The sequence below is a fragment of the Cyprinus carpio genome, chromosome A17 (assembly GCF_018340385.1).
Source record: "Cyprinus carpio isolate SPL01 chromosome A17, ASM1834038v1, whole genome shotgun sequence".
Taxonomy (NCBI): Eukaryota; Metazoa; Chordata; class Actinopteri; order Cypriniformes; family Cyprinidae; genus Cyprinus; species Cyprinus carpio.
Genome location: NC_056588.1, coordinates 1112157 through 1132156, shown reverse-complemented (window position 1 = coordinate 1132156; position 20000 = coordinate 1112157). Strand labels below are relative to the sequence as shown.

General features: G+C 32.2%; 1 protein-coding gene across 1 annotated transcript in view; it reads left to right on the top strand.

Moving 5' to 3' along the window:
* Positions 1 to 20000, top strand: part of LOC109092184 (pleckstrin homology domain-containing family G member 3) — a 60661-nt gene that overhangs the window by 19860 nt on the left and 20801 nt on the right. Inside the window, exons 2-3 of the mRNA XM_042773366.1 lie at positions 11909 to 12324; positions 19699 to 19799. Coding sequence (XP_042629300.1) covers positions 12226 to 12324; positions 19699 to 19799 — 200 coding nt within the window. The 5' untranslated portion in view covers positions 11909 to 12225. The remainder of the gene's footprint in view (positions 1 to 11908; positions 12325 to 19698; positions 19800 to 20000) is intronic.

The window sequence follows — 20000 nt, the reverse complement described above, 5'->3', positions numbered from 1 at the left end:
TCTCCCTCTCTCTCTGAGTCTCTCTCTGTCTCTCTCTCTGTCTCTCTCTCTGTCTCTCTCTCTCTCTCTCTCTCTCTCTCTCTCTCTCTCTCTCTCTCTCTCTCTCTCTCTCTCTCCCTCTCTCTCTGAGTCTCTCTCTGTCTCTCTTTATAGTCAAAGTCTCTCTGCTTAAAAGTCATATTTTTTTCTCTCTCTCTCTCTCTCTCTCTCTCTCTCTCTCTCTCTCTCTCTCTTTCACTTGTGAGCGCTGGTGGGATAAATCCCGGTTTGTTACCAGCGTGAGTGATTTTATCTTTATTAAAAATACTTTTTGCTCGTGCCTTTTACATAAGGTTATTTATTTGTTTGTTTGTTTTTGTTATTTTAATTTGATTTGTATTTAATCCCATTAGGATTAAAAAAAAACTTACATTTCTTCAATTGTATTAAAATGATCAGGAATGTTTTCATTTTGTGCTTTTTATTTAAGCATTTATTTATTTATTTTAATGTAATTAATTAATTGTATTATTTTATTTTATTTATTTTAATGTAATTTATTTTATTTAATTATTTTATATTTATTTATTTTAGTATCTTATTTTATTTTTATTCAGTCCTGTTAGAATAAAAATATCCTTTAGGGTTTTTTTTTCTTTCCTGTGTGTTACTGTGTTGGTACCATAGTAAACAGATGCTACTCCGATATATGACATGGTCCTTGTACTGATTACAATATTTTGATATTATACAGTATATATATATATGTATGTATATGATAGTACCCTGTTAATAAACCGCATCAGTTTGATCTGTGTTGTGTTGTTTGAGTGTCTGTGAGGACTGATGTTCTCCGTCAGCAGATAATTCAGTCTCTGTGAAATTCTTTTATATTTGTACTCTTGTTGTGAATTGTGACTGAAGAGTTTAGAAGAGTTTGCATCGTGTAGAGTATAATTTGGGCTATTGGGATTTGTCAGTTTTCCAGTAGATGGTTTCATTGCGGATGATTGTGAACCTTGTGAAAGCTGGCTTCTCTCTGACTGTATTGTGTCTGTGAAATGTTTTGCATAGAGGCCTCAGAGAGACGCCGGTCCGCCTCGCTAATTTCCATCTAAACATCTCTTAAATGTCAACGAGAAAAGCACAAACACAAGTGGAAAAATATGATATATGTTTATTATTTATTTATTTTTATTGCCAATTAGAAAAGCACAAGGATTTCAAACACAAGTGGAAAAACATAATTTATTTTATTTTTTATTTTATTTTATTTTTATTGCAAATTAGAAAAGAACAAGCATTTCAAACACAAGTGGAAAAACATAATTTATTTAATTTTTTTATTTTATTTATTTTTGATCTCACTTTACAACCAAAACTTTATTTTATTTTATTTTTTATTTATTTATTTATTTATTTATTTTTATTGCCACATTTGGCAAAACTAAATGTTTTTTGTTTGTTGTTATTTATGGTGTGATATTTATATATATTTAATTGATATTTACTTTAAACTAGTAAATTCAGTAGGATCTTCTTAGATTTTTTTTTTTTAAATATCTCATTAGGATCGGTTCCGAAATATAATTAAACAAATAATAAATATTAGTGTTTCTTTCGAATTATTTTTTTTATTTTTATTTTTTTGGGAGGTGACGGGTTTGTCAGATGTGTTACAGTTTTTTTTATTTTTTTTTAGTAATTTTATTTTTTTTTTTTTTATTAAAATTATCGGAAAGGTTTTGAATTTTTATATAAATATTGAATAATATAATAAATAATTTATATATATATATTTTATATAAATATTTTATTATTGTTTTTTATTTTTTTTTTTTTTTTTTTTTTTTTGTTTTTTTTTTTTGTCTTTTATTTTTTTTTTTTTTTTTATATTTTATTTCTAGATGTATTATTTATTTATTAATTGCATTTCATTTTTATTCAGTCCCATTAGGGTAAATTTGTTACCGTGTTGGTACTATGGTAAACAGTGAATGTTACAGTACATACAAAGTACTTAAAAACAGATCATGGTGGTTCCATGTTAAAGTAAAGCGTCAGTAGTAGTAACTTGTCTTTGAGTGTGTGTGTGTGTGTGTGTGATTGTGACGTGATTATAGGCGTGTCGAGGCTGTAGGCGAGTGTTAAACACAGACACACATTAATCCGATGCCATCAGATCTGCTTGATGTGTGCGGCGCGGTTCGAAGTATCAGGAAACTTCAGTGTGTTTGATCAGCTCAGGTGAGGAATATTTCTAGAGTTGCTTGTCTGCTGTCAGATGTGTGTTTTCTCTTTGTACGCGTACGTTTATATTAGTCTCACAACAGCTCGTTTTTCAGTTCAGCTTTGTATTTTCAGGTTTGGAGCTGTATGTTGTGTAACACGCTCAATCATTTGCATCAGTGAAACTGCGTTCATGATCAGATCTGTGTTAGACGTCACTGCTCTCTGCTCTGTACAGACACTGATGTTGTTCTGGGTGAAATTTGCATCGGCTGCTTTTACAGTTTGACTTATGTGTTTCTGATTGTAGCTTGCTGGAAGGAAATGTGATGTTTTCAAGCCAGAGGTCATTAATCCTCGTCACTCTCCTTGTGTTTTATGTTTTACATGATATCCTTTATGATTTATTCTGTGATTTATTTTTGTTTTTTTATTTTATTTGTTATTTTGTGTTCGGTTTAACTTTAATATTGATATCTTTTGTTATTTAATGGTGAGTTTATTCGATTAAAAATACAGTAAATACAATAAAAATTGTGAAATGTTTTTAGAATTTAAAACAGCTGTTTTCAATGTGAATCTCTGTTAAACTGTAATTTATTTCTGTGATGTGCAGCTGTATTTTCAGCATCATTACTCCAGTCTTCAGTGTCACATGATCTTCAGAAATCATTCTAATATGATGATTTGCTGCTTGAAAAAAACAATTATGCTTGAATATAAAGTTCAAAAGAACAGCATTTATCTGAATGTTTATTGTTTTTTTAACGTTTTTAATTTTGTAAGGTTATAAATCAATATAATGCATCTTTGATGATTAAAAGTATACTTTCTTATGGTAGGATACACTGTATAATAATTACAAAAAACCGCAAAGTAACACTTTGAAGTAGGAAAATTAAAAAAGTATTTTCTTTTGAAAGAGTTCCAATAATCTTTATATTATTTACAACTATGAAAAATCATCTTTTACAGTATAGATGTCTTAAAGGGGTCTTTAGAAACTTATGCATAAATTATGCATAAATGCATGAAGTGCATACATGATGCATAAAAATAAGTTTTAAGACATTTAGATTCAACCATATCTTGATAGAAACTGAAAAAAATATAAAAGTGAAACCGTGCAACAACTTATGAAAGTTGAATTAAAATCTCAAAACACTCATAAATGTTTTAACACACCTATATTTGACTGTTTATTTTTGTTAGAAATTCAATTTTTACAATTGCTGAAACCGTATATGAAATTTATTGTTCCAACAATTTCATAAATTATTCCAGTTCTACAAAGATCAAATATTAGAAGTCTTAAAAATGCTCATGCATGTGAAATTTTGTTGCATAAGTTAAGCATAAAGTGCATGGGTTATGCATGAATAAAATGTATGTCATTTGAATGTTTCATTTGAAGGTTACATATAAGTGATAAAATCATTGATAAGTTATGCATAAATCTGACGTTCATCACATGCTGTATTTAGTGATCTCGGATCTATTTTGAGCTGTTGTTTGCATTCTCTGCCTCGTATCGCTGCTCAGGTGAAGAGGAAGTGTGTTTGCGTGTTTTCTAAGGATTCAGGAATTCAGGTTATGAACATCAAACCTCGCCGCTCAAGAATCCCTGGAATTCCAGAAATTCCTTGGCTTCCAGAAACGTCGGTGAATCCAGACAGAAACCGGGTTCATCGGAGCATAGGTTTCTCTGCGTGCGGTTTGTTTGCTGAAGTCAGCGTCGTTATCTCGAGCCGTTTGGAGCTGGTGATTGTGTTCGAGCTCAATTCAAATACTACACTCACCTTGAGGTCAGTTAATCATTGTTTGTGTTCACGATCCTGAGCTCTTACGCTCAGACAGGAAGGTATGTGGGTTAATGCTTGTTTTGGGCTGGTTTAGTTGTTTACTGATAAGGGATTGAGCTGAAGTGATCAGTGTTTTAACACATTTTTCAGATTAACAAACGATGGCAGATCGGTCCTGTAACTCTTTTCTGACTGCATGGCCTCTGGATTTATATGTCTATAAGTGAATCATGATTGAGTCATTCTCGTGGCTGTTCTCTGCCTGTCTGAACAGATGCGAGTCAGTCGGGATGAGCGTTTGTCATTCATACGTCACGGAGGACAGTGTGTTTCAAACCAGTTCCTGTGAAGGGATGTTAATTGTGTGTCAGGTGTGTTTGGGTTTCCTGTAAGAGTCTGAAGCTGTGTGTGTGTGTGTGTGTGTGTGTGTGTGTGTGTGTGTGTGTGTGTGTGTGTGTGTGTGTCAGGTGTGTTTGGGTTTCCTGTAAGAGTCTGAAGCTGTGTGTGTGTGTTGCTTTAACATCATTTCATTAGTTCTTAGAGTTATAATATTGAGCACTTTAAATTGGATATAAAATGTAATTTTCAGCATCTTTTAAAAAAATAAAAAAATAAGAGTGTGAGAATTTATGAAGTTTGATTTTATTTATTTATTTATTTTTATTTTTAATTGAGTTTTATTTTTAATTATTTTTTTTTTTTTCTTTTTTTGTTATTAATTTTTTATTTATTTGATTTATTTATCTCAAAAACGTTTTTTAAGACATTTAGGTTTGACGGTGTATTGTTAGAAATTGAATGATTTATACATTTATTGAATCTAGACGCCTAGATTTTACCGTATTTTGTTAGAAATTGTATATATTATGAAATTGTTGCAACAATGAAACAATTTATGAAAAATTTTGAATTGAAATTTTACCCTTTAAAACATTTAGACACCTAGATTTGACCATATTTTGTTAGAAATGGAATATATTATGAAATTGTTGCAATAATAAAGCAATTTATGAAATAGAAATTGAATTTTTACACGCATAAATGTTTTAAGACAATAAGGTTTGATGGTATATTGTTAAAAATTCTATAATTTATACATTTATTGAATCTAGACACCTAGATTTGACCGTCTTTTGTTAGAAGTTTAATAATTTATACATTTATTGAAACAGTGCAACAATTTATAACATTTGAATTGAAATTTTACACTTTAAAACATTAAGACACCTAGATTGGACCATATTTTGTTAGAAATGGAATATATTATGAAACTGTTGCAATAATAAAGCAATTTATGTCATTGAAATTGAATTTTTACACGCATAAACGTTTAAAGAAATTTAGGTTTGTCGCTATATTGTTAGAAATTTAATAATTTATACATTTATTGAAACAATGCAACAGTTTATGAAATCTCAGTTTAATTTTTAATCTCATAAATGTTTATAAGACACCTAGATTTGACCATATTTTGTTAGAAATTGAATAATTTGTGAAATTGTTACAACACTGAAACAACTTTCAACAAATATGAAATTTGAATTGAAATTGTATTGTTTCAACAATTTATAAATGATTCCATTTCTAACAAGAAATTGTCACATTTAAATGCATATGAGTGTGAAAAACAGTTTGGAAAACTGCTTTGCATGGCTGAATTACTAAATGTACCTGTGAAATGTCACTGGAGAACTTTTTAGTTTTTCACAAAGAAGCTTGTGTTCTCTTTTCCTTTAGAAAAGCAAAAGTGGGGCTGTGCAATTAATCGAAAAAATGATTCGATTTCGATTTTGGCCTCCAACGATTATGAAAATCCAATAATCAAGATAAAACGATTATTGTGCTCCATTCCGCCCCTTTTGCAGCGCTGCGCTTTCGTTTCCTCCATAGAAGCCCCAATTTCCGTGCGTGCAATCAGTAAAATCATGTTAACGTATTTGCAAAATGGGCACCCGTCTTGAATTATCGAAGTATATTTTTATTCATTTTTTTAAAAGCGTGAAAGGATAACTTGCGCTGCTCCTCAGAAAGATATAAGCGCTCAGAGATGAACAGAACACGGACATTTAAAGTCATCTTTTTAGCTCGAGGTGCGCGCCTAACGCGCTCAAGTAACGACATGCAAAAAATGCTGACGCTTGGTTGATTATTCATTGTGTATACCTTCGTCAGTTGAATGTAGCGACATTGAATGTAAAGAGTTGAGAATGAAAATAGGAGCGTGTAACATGGTAATTTTTGCTCTTAAAGTGACAGCGGGCTATATTTTATTTTACATTTGATTAATAAACAGTAGCTGTACCACGCTAATGAATATAAACTGCAGTAAAATACAAAACTAAAGCCAAACTTAAACTGAAATGAGACATTAAAATAAATGGTATAGTGAATAAATGAATAATCATACTGCTTGAGACTTGCATAAAAAACCATTAACCCCTTAAACTGTCACCCCCCATTTTTTTAAAAAATAGGCATTAAAGTGCACTATCCAACTTAATTGTTGTATTTTATGAACACTTAGAATATAGACCTAAGGTTGGTCTCTTTTTAAAGAAGAAAATTAGCAGAATTTGGCAAAAAGTGGAATTTTTTCAAAACATTAAGTATCAAAAAAGTTTTATAAAAGTTTTAATGTACTGTAAATAAAATGCGCTATATTATTTTTATTATATTTTATTTATTATAAATATTGTACATAACAGGTTTTACTCTAAAATTGGTTATAAAAAATAAAGCCTTGTGTTAAATAATTATGTTGCAAATTGAAGTTGTGAAAAAATTGAGGTTCCTGTGAGATTTTAATTTAGGGCGTCATACCACAAACAGCCATGAGCCATCAAACTACTTTGAATTTTGTTTAATGAATTTTTTCCCTAGATTTTTTTCTGTAAAATTTACTGTCAATACTCCAAAATAACTTGTGGAATCCTGAGACTCAGACCTTTCCAATGATATGTTTGTTGCCAAGATTATAAAATGTAGATGTCATAGCAAGTCAAGTCTGCTTTATTGTCAATTCTTCCACATGTACAGTACATACATACAGAGAATTGAAATTAACAGATAACACTAACAGTAGAAACATTAAAACAGATAATAAAATATAAAACAACTATACAAAATATGTCATGTAAAAAGAAAGAGAAGTAACGCGCACGAGGCACAAGGCAGCTAGGACTTGAAGTAACAGAAGTGCAGATATATGATTCTAGCAACCGTTATTTACAGGAACTACATATTTGATATGTATCACTCTTTTAATAAACCACTCATATAAAGTTGTTGGTCATATGGCCCCCTCATAATCGTGTTAAATAACCGTGATTACAATATTGACCAAAATAATCGTGATTATGATTTTTGCCATAATCGAGTAGCCCTAAGCAAAAGTGATTTTAAAGAACCAGGTGCAAAAACCCTATATTTGTGGTTAATTATTGTGACTTATTAAGAACAAGAGGCTAGTGGACATGAACATTGAAGATTGTTTATTTTTTATTTTTTTTTGTTTTTTTATTTTTTATTTTTGTTATTTGTGACTGTTGACTGTTAATCCTACTGCACCCTGTGTTTAATTGCCCTTCAGTAGCATTGAATAGTGGATTTATAAGGAAGTGCCTTTATGACAGCTCAGTCATAAACTTCATGTTCTGATGAAAAGCGCCATTGTTTTAGTTCCCAAAATATCTCTCTTCCCTGGAATGTGCTGCTTTACAGTGTCTCACTTTGTCATAACTAGTCCTGATGAAGTCATTTAACGCCACATGAACACCTGCATAACTTAATTCACTGAGAAAACAACAGAAATGTCTTGTTCTGATTCCTTTAGTGGTTGTTTTAGTAGGTTTGATACGTCAAGAAACTCTTCACTGAGTCGTGTGATTGATTCAAACTCGAAGTCTTCTTGATTGATTCAGTGAAGAACCGGTTCATAAGAGTCGTTTGTTCATGAGTCGGACTTCACTGGTTTTGCTGTGTGTTTGTTTTTTTGTGTTTCAGTTTGTCATAACTAGTCCTGATAAAGTTGTTTAAAAATATATTATAATGAATTCATAGCTGATTTTGGCTTAGGAAAAGTCACATTGTGGCAGTTTCGAAATAAATTATGGTTTTGATCTTTAATTATCCTAAAAGATTCAAAAGTTGTTTCATTCCTAAAAATATTTTTTTGAGTCTAGGTATCTTAAAAATACTTATGAATGTACAATATAAAAAAAAAATATTGTTTTCGACAATTATTACAGGAAATTGTCAAATCTAGGTTCCTTGAATCTTTATGAATGTAAAATTTCAATACAAAAATTTCATACGTTTCTTCATTCTTTAAAGAATTTTATAAATTATTCAGTTTCTAACAAGAAATTGTCAAATCTAGATGTCATTATGCTCATGAATGTAACATTTCACTACAAATTTCATAAATATATTGTTTCAGCAATTTCCTAAATTGTTCTATTTATAACAAGAAGTTTTCAAATCTGTCTTAAAAATGCTTATAAATGTAAAATTTCAATACAAAATTTCATGAATTGTTCCAAGACATTGTCAAATGTAGGTGTCTTAATGCTTATGATTGTAACATTTCAATACAAATTTCATAAATTATTTCACTGATTCAATAAATTGTTTCATTTCTAACAAGAAATTGTAAAATCTAGGTGTCGTAAAAATGCTTATAAATGTAAAATTTCAATACTAAATTTCATAAATTGTTCCAAGAAATTGTCAAATGCAGGTGTCTCAATGCTTATGATTGTAACATTTCAATACGAATTTCATAAATTCTTTCACTGATTCAATAAATTGTTTCATTTCTGACAAGAAATTTTCAAATCTAGGTGTACTGTTACATTAAAATTAAATTTTAAAAGTATAAAAAAAAAAAACGATAATGTCCAGAGTCTTAAATTAAATTTTTAAAAATATAAAAAAAAAAAAAAAAAGTGTATAGTCTTTTAAATGTGTCGGATCTGCTATAAATGTGAGGTCTGTCTGTCGGTGTATGTTTGCGCTGAGTGTGTTCACTTCCTCAGACGAGCTGTGAGATGATGGTCACACTCTTACCAAAGACAGGAAGGAAGTGAGAACTTACTCTTACTAAACCCTATTTCAACACCGCTGCTGCACGACCTGCTTCATAGATCGTATGAATACTATTCCTGTATGATAGGAGTGATGTCATCCATGAATCACGGAGCCCAGAAAGATACGATTCGAGTGTGCCGCTCATGTGCAGACTTGTGGTTGGATTTCATTGCTAAAGTTTCATATAGTGAGCTCATTCGTATCGTGCATCTACAAGCCCAGAAAGAGCTTATCAGAGCCGTATAAGACACAGTGTTTCAGGAAACATCCGGCATGACAATCTTCATATCACTGTGTAATGCCTGAGCTGTAGGACTGTGCCTAATATTGTGTATTTTTGTCATTGTGCAAACACTACCTGGTGGTTTACTTTAATAGCGATGTGTTAACGATACTCTTTCTGGGTCAGATTCTGTTAGCGATTCTTTTAGAAGGTTAAATAAGTCTATATCCTCTCTAAACGAATCATTGTATGAGTCACCTGACTGATTCAAATTGCTACAGACTCCCGAACAAATGACTCTTATGAACCGGTCATTTAATGAAACAGTCAAAAACACACACACACATATATATATATTTATTTATTTATTTATTTATTTATCAGAACAAAATATCTAAACATAATTAAATTAGGATGCATTTACTTGTGATGCAAACTGACAAAATTTTTTTTGAAAAAAATTATCAAAATGTGAGAAATATCTGCTAATGGAGTAAAAAAAAAGAGATTAAACTTAATTCAAATGGAAAACAACTTTATTTTTGACCCCATTAGCAGATATTTTTCTCGTTTTAAGCATAAACTCGCCTCATTTTTAACTATATCTCTTCAAACAAGACTTAACCGCATCTCAACTAAATGTTTTCCTTTTGAATTAAGGAAAAACTTAAAACAATTAGGTGACTTCATGCTTAAAACAAGAAAAATGTTTGCAATTGTGTTCAATATTTGTTTTTGTTTTTTTTGTGCATTATTGGTAAATGTTTTTCTTGTTTATAGCATAAACTCATTTCATTTTAATCATGTTTTCATACTCTCATTTTGCATCTTAAGTAAATGCATCTTGTTTGAAGAATATTTAGATATTTGTACTGGAAAACGACAAATATTGAGCAAGAGCAGACTACATTGTTGTGTTTTTGCATGCATCCAGTGAGTACTGCGCAATCCGTGATGTCTGTTTATTTGCATTTTACATGTTTTTAAACCGTAATAACTCAATCACAACTCTAGAATAATAACTTGAGTGTATGACGCCAGCCTGTGACCCTAAACTCCATCCCTGTCAGACTGGCTCCAAAAGATTGTCCTTTATTTCCTGCCTCTCCGGATTCTCATTCCCTGCCAGGATCATTCCAGAGGATTTCATGTCAGTATGAAGAGCAGGAATCAGGGCATGTCAAAAAGCATTTCAGAAAATGAACTTATAGTAATCCACAACACAGTACAGGCTTTCTGGGAATTAAAGCAGCTCCATGAAGTCAAAGACTGTCCAGAAGTGGCATTAGATAACTAACATGCAGACATAGCACACCGTAAACTCTTCTTCAGACCATATTTTTGAATTAAAGTGCATAAACCGCTTAATATCGACTCATTAGTTCAGTATTCAGCGGCTTGGCAGAGGCATTGCTACTCATTTCACACATCTTTTCATATATAGGAGTCTTAACAGTACAGAAGCTTGAAGAAGTTATGGCAGAAATATATTACTATTTACAGTAGACTGAAGAATGCACTTCATAAAGTTGTAGCAGTAATAATAATAATAATAATAATGATAATACTTTTGTTATTAAACATTCTTTTTTTAAAGGAATATCATAATTTTTTGTCCATGTATTAATTCAAACAAGTAAACCTTTGTTGTGCAGTACTTTGCCAAAAAATATATATTTTAAATATTTTATTTCATTAAAAAAATTTTTTAGAAATTGATTTGATTACCCCATTTTCTATAGTAAATTTGTATTTGACTTCTATTATTATTATTATTATTAGCAGTAGTAGTAGTTATAATAATAATAATAATAATTATTATTATTATTAGTTTTATTTTTAGTAGTATTTGTGGTATTAGTTACATTTTTTTTATTGTTTTATTCAATAAACCTTTGTTGTGCAGCACTTTGCCATTTTTGTATTGTTTTAATATATTACATTTAAAATTTTCCATTAATTACATTGTAATAAATTGCATTTTATTACATTGTAAAATATTTAAATTATTACATTTCCCTTTTTTTTAATTTTTTTAAATTATTACATTTTTTTTTTTTTTTTTTTTTTTTTTTTTTTTTTTTTTTTTTTTTTTTTTTTTTTTTATTTTGTTGTTTTTCCCAGTTTGATTACATTAAATTAGCAAATTGTTGATTTTATAAAATGATTTGATTACCACCATTTTTATAGTAAATTTATATTTGACATTATTATTATTATTATTAGCAGAAGTAATAATAAGGATAATAATAATACACTTTTTTTACTATATTGAACCATTGTTTTGTCCCTGTTTACCTTTTTGTGCAACACTTTGCCAAAAAATAAAGTAAATTATGCAGTTTTCATTTGATTGCATTAAAAAAATAATCAAAATTGTTAGTTTTATCAATTGTTTTTTAATCCAGTAATATAAATAAAGTGAAACTGACAGAAAATTTGAAAAAATGCAGTGATACAGATTTTTGGTCATATTGACCAGCGCTAGTAGCTTATTTAATTGAAAAACTTGATTAACATTATCATGTTATTATGACTCACCTTAAGATGAAAGGTAATGCTGAAAGCATGTTGTGTTTGTCTCCAGCAGAATGTCATCGTCTGTCTACCAGTCCGTCTGTGGGGAGTCACAATCCACGGTCCACAGACTGCTGCTCGCTGTCTAGCACTGAACCTACAGAGGACGGCCGGCCGGTCAGCGCCGTGTCCACCGTCTCGTCCGAGTCGTCCGTCGAGGGCCACAGCGGCTCCCCGACAGCGCCGTCCGCGGGAGCTGATATTGAGCTGGAGCTCAGTCCTCCGGAGACTCCCTCAGGTCCTCCGGAGCTGCTGGGGCTGGACTGGCCGGTCGAGGAACCATCGGTCACGACCCCAGACCCTCCGTCACCGTTCGCCACCGTCACCATGGCGCCCAACCCTCAGCTCACACACGTGGATCGTGTCGTCATGGAGATTATCGAGACGGAGCGGATGTACGTCAGGGATCTACGCAGCATCGTAGAGGTGAGAAACACTGGTCTGAAAACAGCTGTGCGTTCTGATCCAGAAATATTGACAAAAATATGTTTTTAGAAAATTATTGAAATTTAAAACCATTTTTGGACTATTTTTATGGATACTGGAGTGAAATTCAAATTCACTATTGTTCAGAAGTTTGGGATTGATTATATATTTTTAATATTTTTAAATAAAAGCTCACCAATTATTTGATCAAAAATACAGTAAAAGCTGTAAAAATGTGAAATATTTTTACTATTTAAAATAACTGTTTTCTGTGTGAATATCTGTTAAACTGTAATTTATTTCTGTGATGCGCAGCTGTATTTTCAGCATCATTACTCCAGTCTTCAGTGTCACATGATCTTCAGAAATCATAATAATATGCTGATACACTGCTGTTAAAAAGTTTAGGTCAGTGTGTGTGTGTGTGTGTGTGTGTGTGTGTATACAGTGATTTGATTTTTTTTTTGTTCCTTTTTTTTTTTTTTTTTTTTTTTTTTTTTTGTTTAAAAAAATTTCAGATCATCAAACAAATTGTAATATTACACGAAGATAATGCAAGTAAATACACAATGCAGTTTTTAAATGATGATTTCATTTATTAAGGGAAAAAAGCTGTCCAATCCTACCTGGGCCTGCGTGAAAAATTAAATGCCCCCTTCTGTTAAATCATGAAAGAACTGTGATTAAGCACATTATTTTAGAAAGCGGAGTTCAATTTTACTAGCCACATCAAGGCCTGATTACTGCCAGACCTGTTGAATCAAGAAATCACTTAAATAGAAGCTGTCTGACAACGTGAAGCATGCTTAAAGAGCAAAACATCATGCCGCGATCTAAAGAAATTCAAGAACAGATGAGAAACAAAATAGTTGACGTATCAGTCTGGAAAGGGTTATAAAACCATTTCTAAGGCTTTGGGACTCCAGCGAACCACGGTCAGAGAGCCATTATACACAAATAGAGAGAACTTGGAACAGTGGTGAACCTTCCCAGGAGTGGGCAGCCTAACAGAATTACTTTAAGAGCACAACGACGAACCCAGAACAACATCTAAAGAACTGCAGCCTCACTCGCCTCAATAAAGCTCAGTGTTCATGATTCAACAAGAAAGAGACTGGGCAGAAACTGCATCCATGGGAGAGTTCCAAGGCAAAAGCCATTGCTGACCAAAAAGAACACAAAGACTCATCTCACATTTGCCAAAAAATATTTTGATTATCCACAAGACTTTTGGGCGAATATTCTGTGGACTGATGCGACAAAAGTTGAACTTTTTGGAAGGTGTGTCCCGTTACATCTGGCGTGAAAGCAACACCGCATTTCATAAACAGAACATCTTAGCAACAGTCAAACATGGTGGAGGTAGTGATGGTCTGGGGCTGCTTTGGACCTTCAGGACCTGGACGACTCGCCATAATTGACAGAAGCATGAATTCTGCGCTCCATCAGAAAATCTTGAAGGAGAATGTTCAGCCATCAGTTTGTGACCTCAAGCTCAAGCGCACTTGGGTTCTGCAGCAGGACAATGATCCCAAACACAGCAGCAATCCCACCTCCGAATGGCTCAAGAAAAACAAAATTAAGGTTTTGGAGTGGCCAAGTCAAAGTCCGGATTTAAATCCGATTGAGATGCTGTGGCATGACCTTAAACGCTCCATTCATGCTCCAATGTGGCTGAATTTAAACAATTCTACAAAGAAGAGTGGGCCAAAATTCCTCCACAGCGATGTAAAAGACTTATTGCCAGTTATTGCAAACACTTAATTGCAGTTGTTGCTGCATAGGGTGGCACAACCAGTTATTAGAATTAGGGGGCAAATACTTTTTCATGTAGTGCCAGGCAGGTTTGGACAGCTTTTTTCCCTTAATGAATTAATTATTTCAAAACTGCATTTTGTATTTACTCGGGTTATCTTTGTGTAATATTAAAATTAGTTTGATGATCTGAATCATTCAAGTGTGACAAGTATGCAAAAAAAAAAAAAAAAAAGGAATGGGCAAAAACTTATATATACATTTTATTTTTATTTTTTAAAGAAATTAGTATTTTTCATTCAGCAAGGATGTTTTAAATGAATAAAAAGTGATAGTACAGACTCGTATTGTTAGAACAGATTTCTATTTTGAATAAATGCTGCTCTTTTGAACTTTCTATTCATCTGAGAATCCTGAAAAATAAAATGTATCACAGTTTCCACAAAAATATTGTGCAGCACAACTGTTACAGCTGCACATCACAGAAATAAATTACAGTTTAAATTCTATTACAAAAAGGAAAACATTACTTTAAATTTTAAGTATTAAAATATATATATATACCGTATATACACACGTGTGTATGTATATAAAATGTTAATTAGTATATTTTATATTTAAAAAATTTTTAAAAGTCATTGAGCTTGTTACAGTGCATAAAGGATACATGTGATGCTTTTTGTGAGCGTAACTTTGATGCCTAAAAGTGCTGTTAATGTAGGATTCTCACTAGGCTTTAAAGAGAAAGTGTTCCTCTACATGTCCCATAAGCCCTCCACAAAGCCGCTGACAGCTCTATCATCTCTAACGGCCACTTCCTGTAACCTTACCAGCCTCAGACAAACAGATGGTTCCTCACCCTTTTGCAGAACACCCAGAATGCCGTGCTATAAAGCCACTACTACAAACCAACAACTAATTAGAGATGCTGAGGTTTTGAACCTCATTGCACTACTGCTGTTTTTTGTCGTTGGATCACGGCCATCGTTTCCCACTCAGGGTGGAGTGCTGCGTCAGCAGGATGTCTCGCTGCTGAACACGGGGATTCCTGGGGTTCGTAGGTTTTCACAGGTGTCACTCCTCATGCGGAAATGTGTTTGCACTTTCATATTCCTTATGCACGACTTTCCGTCCACCAGTATTGCATTGCTGACCGTCTGCAACACATATAATGCAGTCTTGATGAACATAAACAGTGAGCTGCACTTTAAGGGATCGTACTCGTGTTCCTAATGTTAGACCTTATTAAATACTTTCTTCTAAGGCAGCATAGCATGCATCTTTTGGGAAATCCCATAATGCATTGCCATCTCAGCGGAAAATGTGCAGTGCACGGAAAAGATGGCGACATAATATTATTTTTGGTCCTCAAATTTTAAATCGGAAATCAGCTGTGCTATTTTACGACTGAAAAAGTATGTATTCCTTTGACAACTGTCTGACAAGTGATCGTATCTTCATTGATGCTTTTTGAGAATTCTTTAATCTTGCTTAGAACAAAACTAACTATTATCTAAATCCAGAGCTCTAGAGCATTTAGATGAATGTGTAAATATGTGCTGCGCGCTTTCCTCTCTAATGAAATAAACACACAACAAAAATGCCAGAGGTGAGAAAACAGCCGTTAAGAAAGCATCTGATCATAGCATCAAGTTTATTTATATAGTGCTTTATAAAATAAACTGATTTAAAGCACGCAACTTTACAGTATTAAACTTGAAAAAAAAGGTTCAGTGTCACTTTCATTTAGAATTACAGCTTGATTTTCTGTTATAAAGCAGCTGTCCAAATTTTTTTATTAGTGCATGCATGTCTGTCATCTCATTCTTGTGTGCCAGATGTGTGTTTGTACTGTAAAAAAATTATTGTATAATACTTGTAATTTTACAATAGTAATAACATTGTTTGACTTTTTCTAAAAAGCTTAGGTGAATAGATTTATTTATTGATTAGAAAATGTGTAACTTAATATTTTAACTAATTGTAAAAGCTGAATGATAGAACAGAGCCTACTGATTAATCAGTTTAATAATCAATGATTAGTCAATTAATGGTTGTAATAATAGTTAGTTAATCGATTATAAAAATAATTGTTTGTTGCAGCCCTATCTAACTCACTTAATTTACAAAGCTCAGTCGTGTGCCAGACTTTTGACAGTCTTTTCAAACAATATTTAAATCTCTATTTAGAGCAAAAACAACTGATATTTAAATCTCTAATTAACACTAAATCAACCGATATTAAAATCTTTAATTAGAACAAAACTTACCAGTATTTAAATATCTTAATAGAACAAAAACTAGATATTTAAATATCTTAATAGAACAAAAACTAGATATTTAAATATCAAATCAGAACAAAAACAACCAAGATTTAAATCCATATTTAGAACAAAACAAACCCATATTTAAATCTCTAATTAACACTAAATCAACCGATATTTAAATCTTTAATTAGACTAAACTGACCAGTATTTAAATATATTAACAGAACAAAAACTACAGATATTTAAATATCTAGTTAGAACAAAAACAACCAATATTTAAATCCATATTTAGAACAAAACATGCATATTTAAATCTCTAATTAACAATAAATCAACCGATATTTAAATCTTTAATTAGAACCAAACTGACCAATATTTAAATATCTTAATAGAACAAAAACTAGATATTTAAATATCAAATCAGAACAAAAACAACCAAGATTTAAATCCATATTTAGAACAAAACAAACCCATATTTAAATCTCTAATTAACACTTAATCAACCGATATTTAAATCTTTAATTAGACTAAACTGACCAGTATTTAAATATCTTATTAGAACAAAAACTACAGATATTTAAATATCTAGTTAGAACAAAAACAACCAATATCTAAATCCATATTTTGAAAAAAAAAAAACAATGCATATTTAAATCACTAATTAACACTAAATCAACCAATATTTAAATCTTTAATTAGAAAAAAAACTGACCAATATTTAGAATATCTTAATAGAACAAAAACTACAGATATTTAAATCTCTAATTAGAACAAAAGCAACCAAAATTAAAGTTTCTAAACTGGCCAAAACCAACCCATATTTAATTCTCTTAATAGAACAATATTAACCAATATTTAAACCTCTAAAATGAACAAAAGCAACCAACATTTAAATCTCTTAATTGTCTTTAATTGCTCAGACATGCACCCAAGTCACTGCAGCACTGATATATGTGCTAGAGAACACTAAACATACACTATAATCAGATCTAAATCCAGAGGATCACTTGCATCATCGTTATGTATCATCATATTGCCCAGCCCTAAAACTCACTCTATGTAAAGCACAAACTCATTATAGACATGACAGTATGAAATATGACTTTACAAGTGTGTTTTTTTTTACCTAAAAGGTTTTGAAAGTGCCTTTTGCTCTGATATGAGGTGCATTAGGTCTGAGGTAGCATTTCGAAGGGTCTTAAATATGGCTCATAAGTGGGCTCTGGTGAGCCGTGTGTCTCTCACAGCAAGTCAGATACTGATGTCATATGTTACCAGGATCGTCTGGGAATTTGAAACCAGAGTCCATTTAGGTTCTTGAACGTGTTGCAGCTCTTAGTTTAGCTCCCTAAATAATCTAATGCACTTCCTGTTGGAAATGAAGAACTTCGTTTGTGTTTTTAGAGACTTTTCCGACCTGTTCCTGTTGTTGGGTTTTATTCAGATTTAATGTGTGTTATATGTGGATTGCTCAGGACTTTGGACTACATTTGTACCTGTAAAGTGCTTAATAAAAAAGACGAATGAGTGAGTTTGGCGTTGGTCAATGTAAACTACAGGAAAACGCCCAAATATGGTGATTCACACCAGCCTGATCTGACATCTGTTTGGGTGAAACTGGACGTTTTGTTGGTCGTTTAACATTGCAAATGGACTCAGACTCTCACAGAGAGTGTCCACACCCTGCCTCGACTTCTTTTGCATTGATTGTCTCCTAAATTCCCTGTAGTTTCTGTTACGTAGGTGCATGTTCTGCACGTCTTATGTTGGAGCTGAATGTCCATGTGATGCTGTTGCATAATGAAGGCTCTCATGCAGAATATCTGCTCATTATGTTTGCGCTTCGGGTGAAGGATGTTGAACTCCTCCCTGAGCTGCGGCGCTCTGAATCACAGCCAAACTTGGCCGTGAAACCGTTTCCTAATATGAGCATTGGGCGGTGTGTGTGTGTGTGTGTCATGCTTTCTATGATGTGGGCTGCTGAACTCCAGCTTGATCTGGCCTGTTTGGAGCAGCACTGAACAGGGTTTAAATGCCGCGTGAGAGCGTTACGAAAAACATTCAAAAACATTTTCAGATTAGAAATAATTTCCTTAAAGAAAAGCTTTTGGGGTGTTTTCTTTTTGCAGTATCATGCAATTTTTATGCTCTGTATAATGCAAACAAAAAAGATTGTTATTGCAATAACAAAGATCATACTTTGTTAGTACTGCATTTATGCTGACTTTAATAAATCAATGCATTGCATTGCATGTGAGGTTTACATGCATGAATAATACTTTCAAGAATTTGTTCAGTTTAGAAATAATTTACTAAACTTTCAGAAAATATAGCCTGGTGGGTTTTTGTTTTGTTTTGGTGTTTTTTGCATTGACAGTTTTCATGCCATTCTCATTACTATAATGCAAAGTAATATATATTTTCATTATTGTAATGAGGAATTTCATACATTGTTAGTAGTACCGAGTTTAATTAATGAAATCAATCAATGCATTGTAATTATTGTGTGTCAGTGTTTATAGCCATGCAGAATTTAGTACTGTGGTATTACCGCGGTATAGTGATGCTATCAGATGGTTTCTTTGATAGATACCAGTTTACATGCATGTGGTTTTAAAAACAGCTTTCAAGAATTAGAAATCATTTATTTAAAGAAAATGAAGCCTCTACAGTTTTTTGCATTTGCATTGACAATTTTCATGGCATTCTCGTTAATATACTGCAAAAAAAAAAAATTCTGATATATTATTTCAGTGTGGAATTTCATACATTGTTAGTACTGCATGTACAGTATGCTGCCTTTAATTAATAAAACAAATCAGTGCATTGCATTGTGTGTCAGTGTTTGTTGTTTTGAGTGTCCGGCTGAATTTAGTTCCTCAGTTTCATTTAGAGGTTAGTCTAGACAAAGTACTGTGGTATTACCATGGTACAGTGATGCTATCAGATACCATGGTACTGAATGATTAATCTATTGATATGCAATGATATTTGCAAATAATACCACCATACTACCATGAAATATTTGCTTTTGTCAGTGTAGTAAATGCAAAGGCGATAAACCGATTAGATTAGAAACATAATACACTGGGAAAAAATTGGTGTTTACTCAGAAATAGCTAGTAAATTTCACAATTATTTATAACGAAATGGCAAGTTCATTTACAAGTCAATGTTTTTCAGTTTTCAAATGTATTTTGTAAGCATTAATAGAGTGAGTGTGCAGTTTTCCTTCAGTTCTCTAGCGCCATCTGCTGAGCAGTTGAAGGCATTACAGTACAAACAAGATGGGTAATAGTTTATCATTGGTTGAGTTTGAAATGATACTTATTTCCCTTTTTCCAATTTTCAGGATTATCTTGTGCACATTATTGACACCAGGGACCTTCCCATCAAACCAGAACAAGTGTGCTCACTTTTTGGGAATATTGAACACATTTATGAGTTCAACAGGTAAGATTCGACCCTAATGACTTCATATGCATTTTACATGCTTTTATGCAATGCACACACACACACACACACACACACACACACACACACACACACACACACACACACACATACATATATATATTCATATATTTGGACTCTCATTCTGACGGCACCCATTCACCACAGAGCATCCACTGCTGAGCAAGTGATGCAATGCTA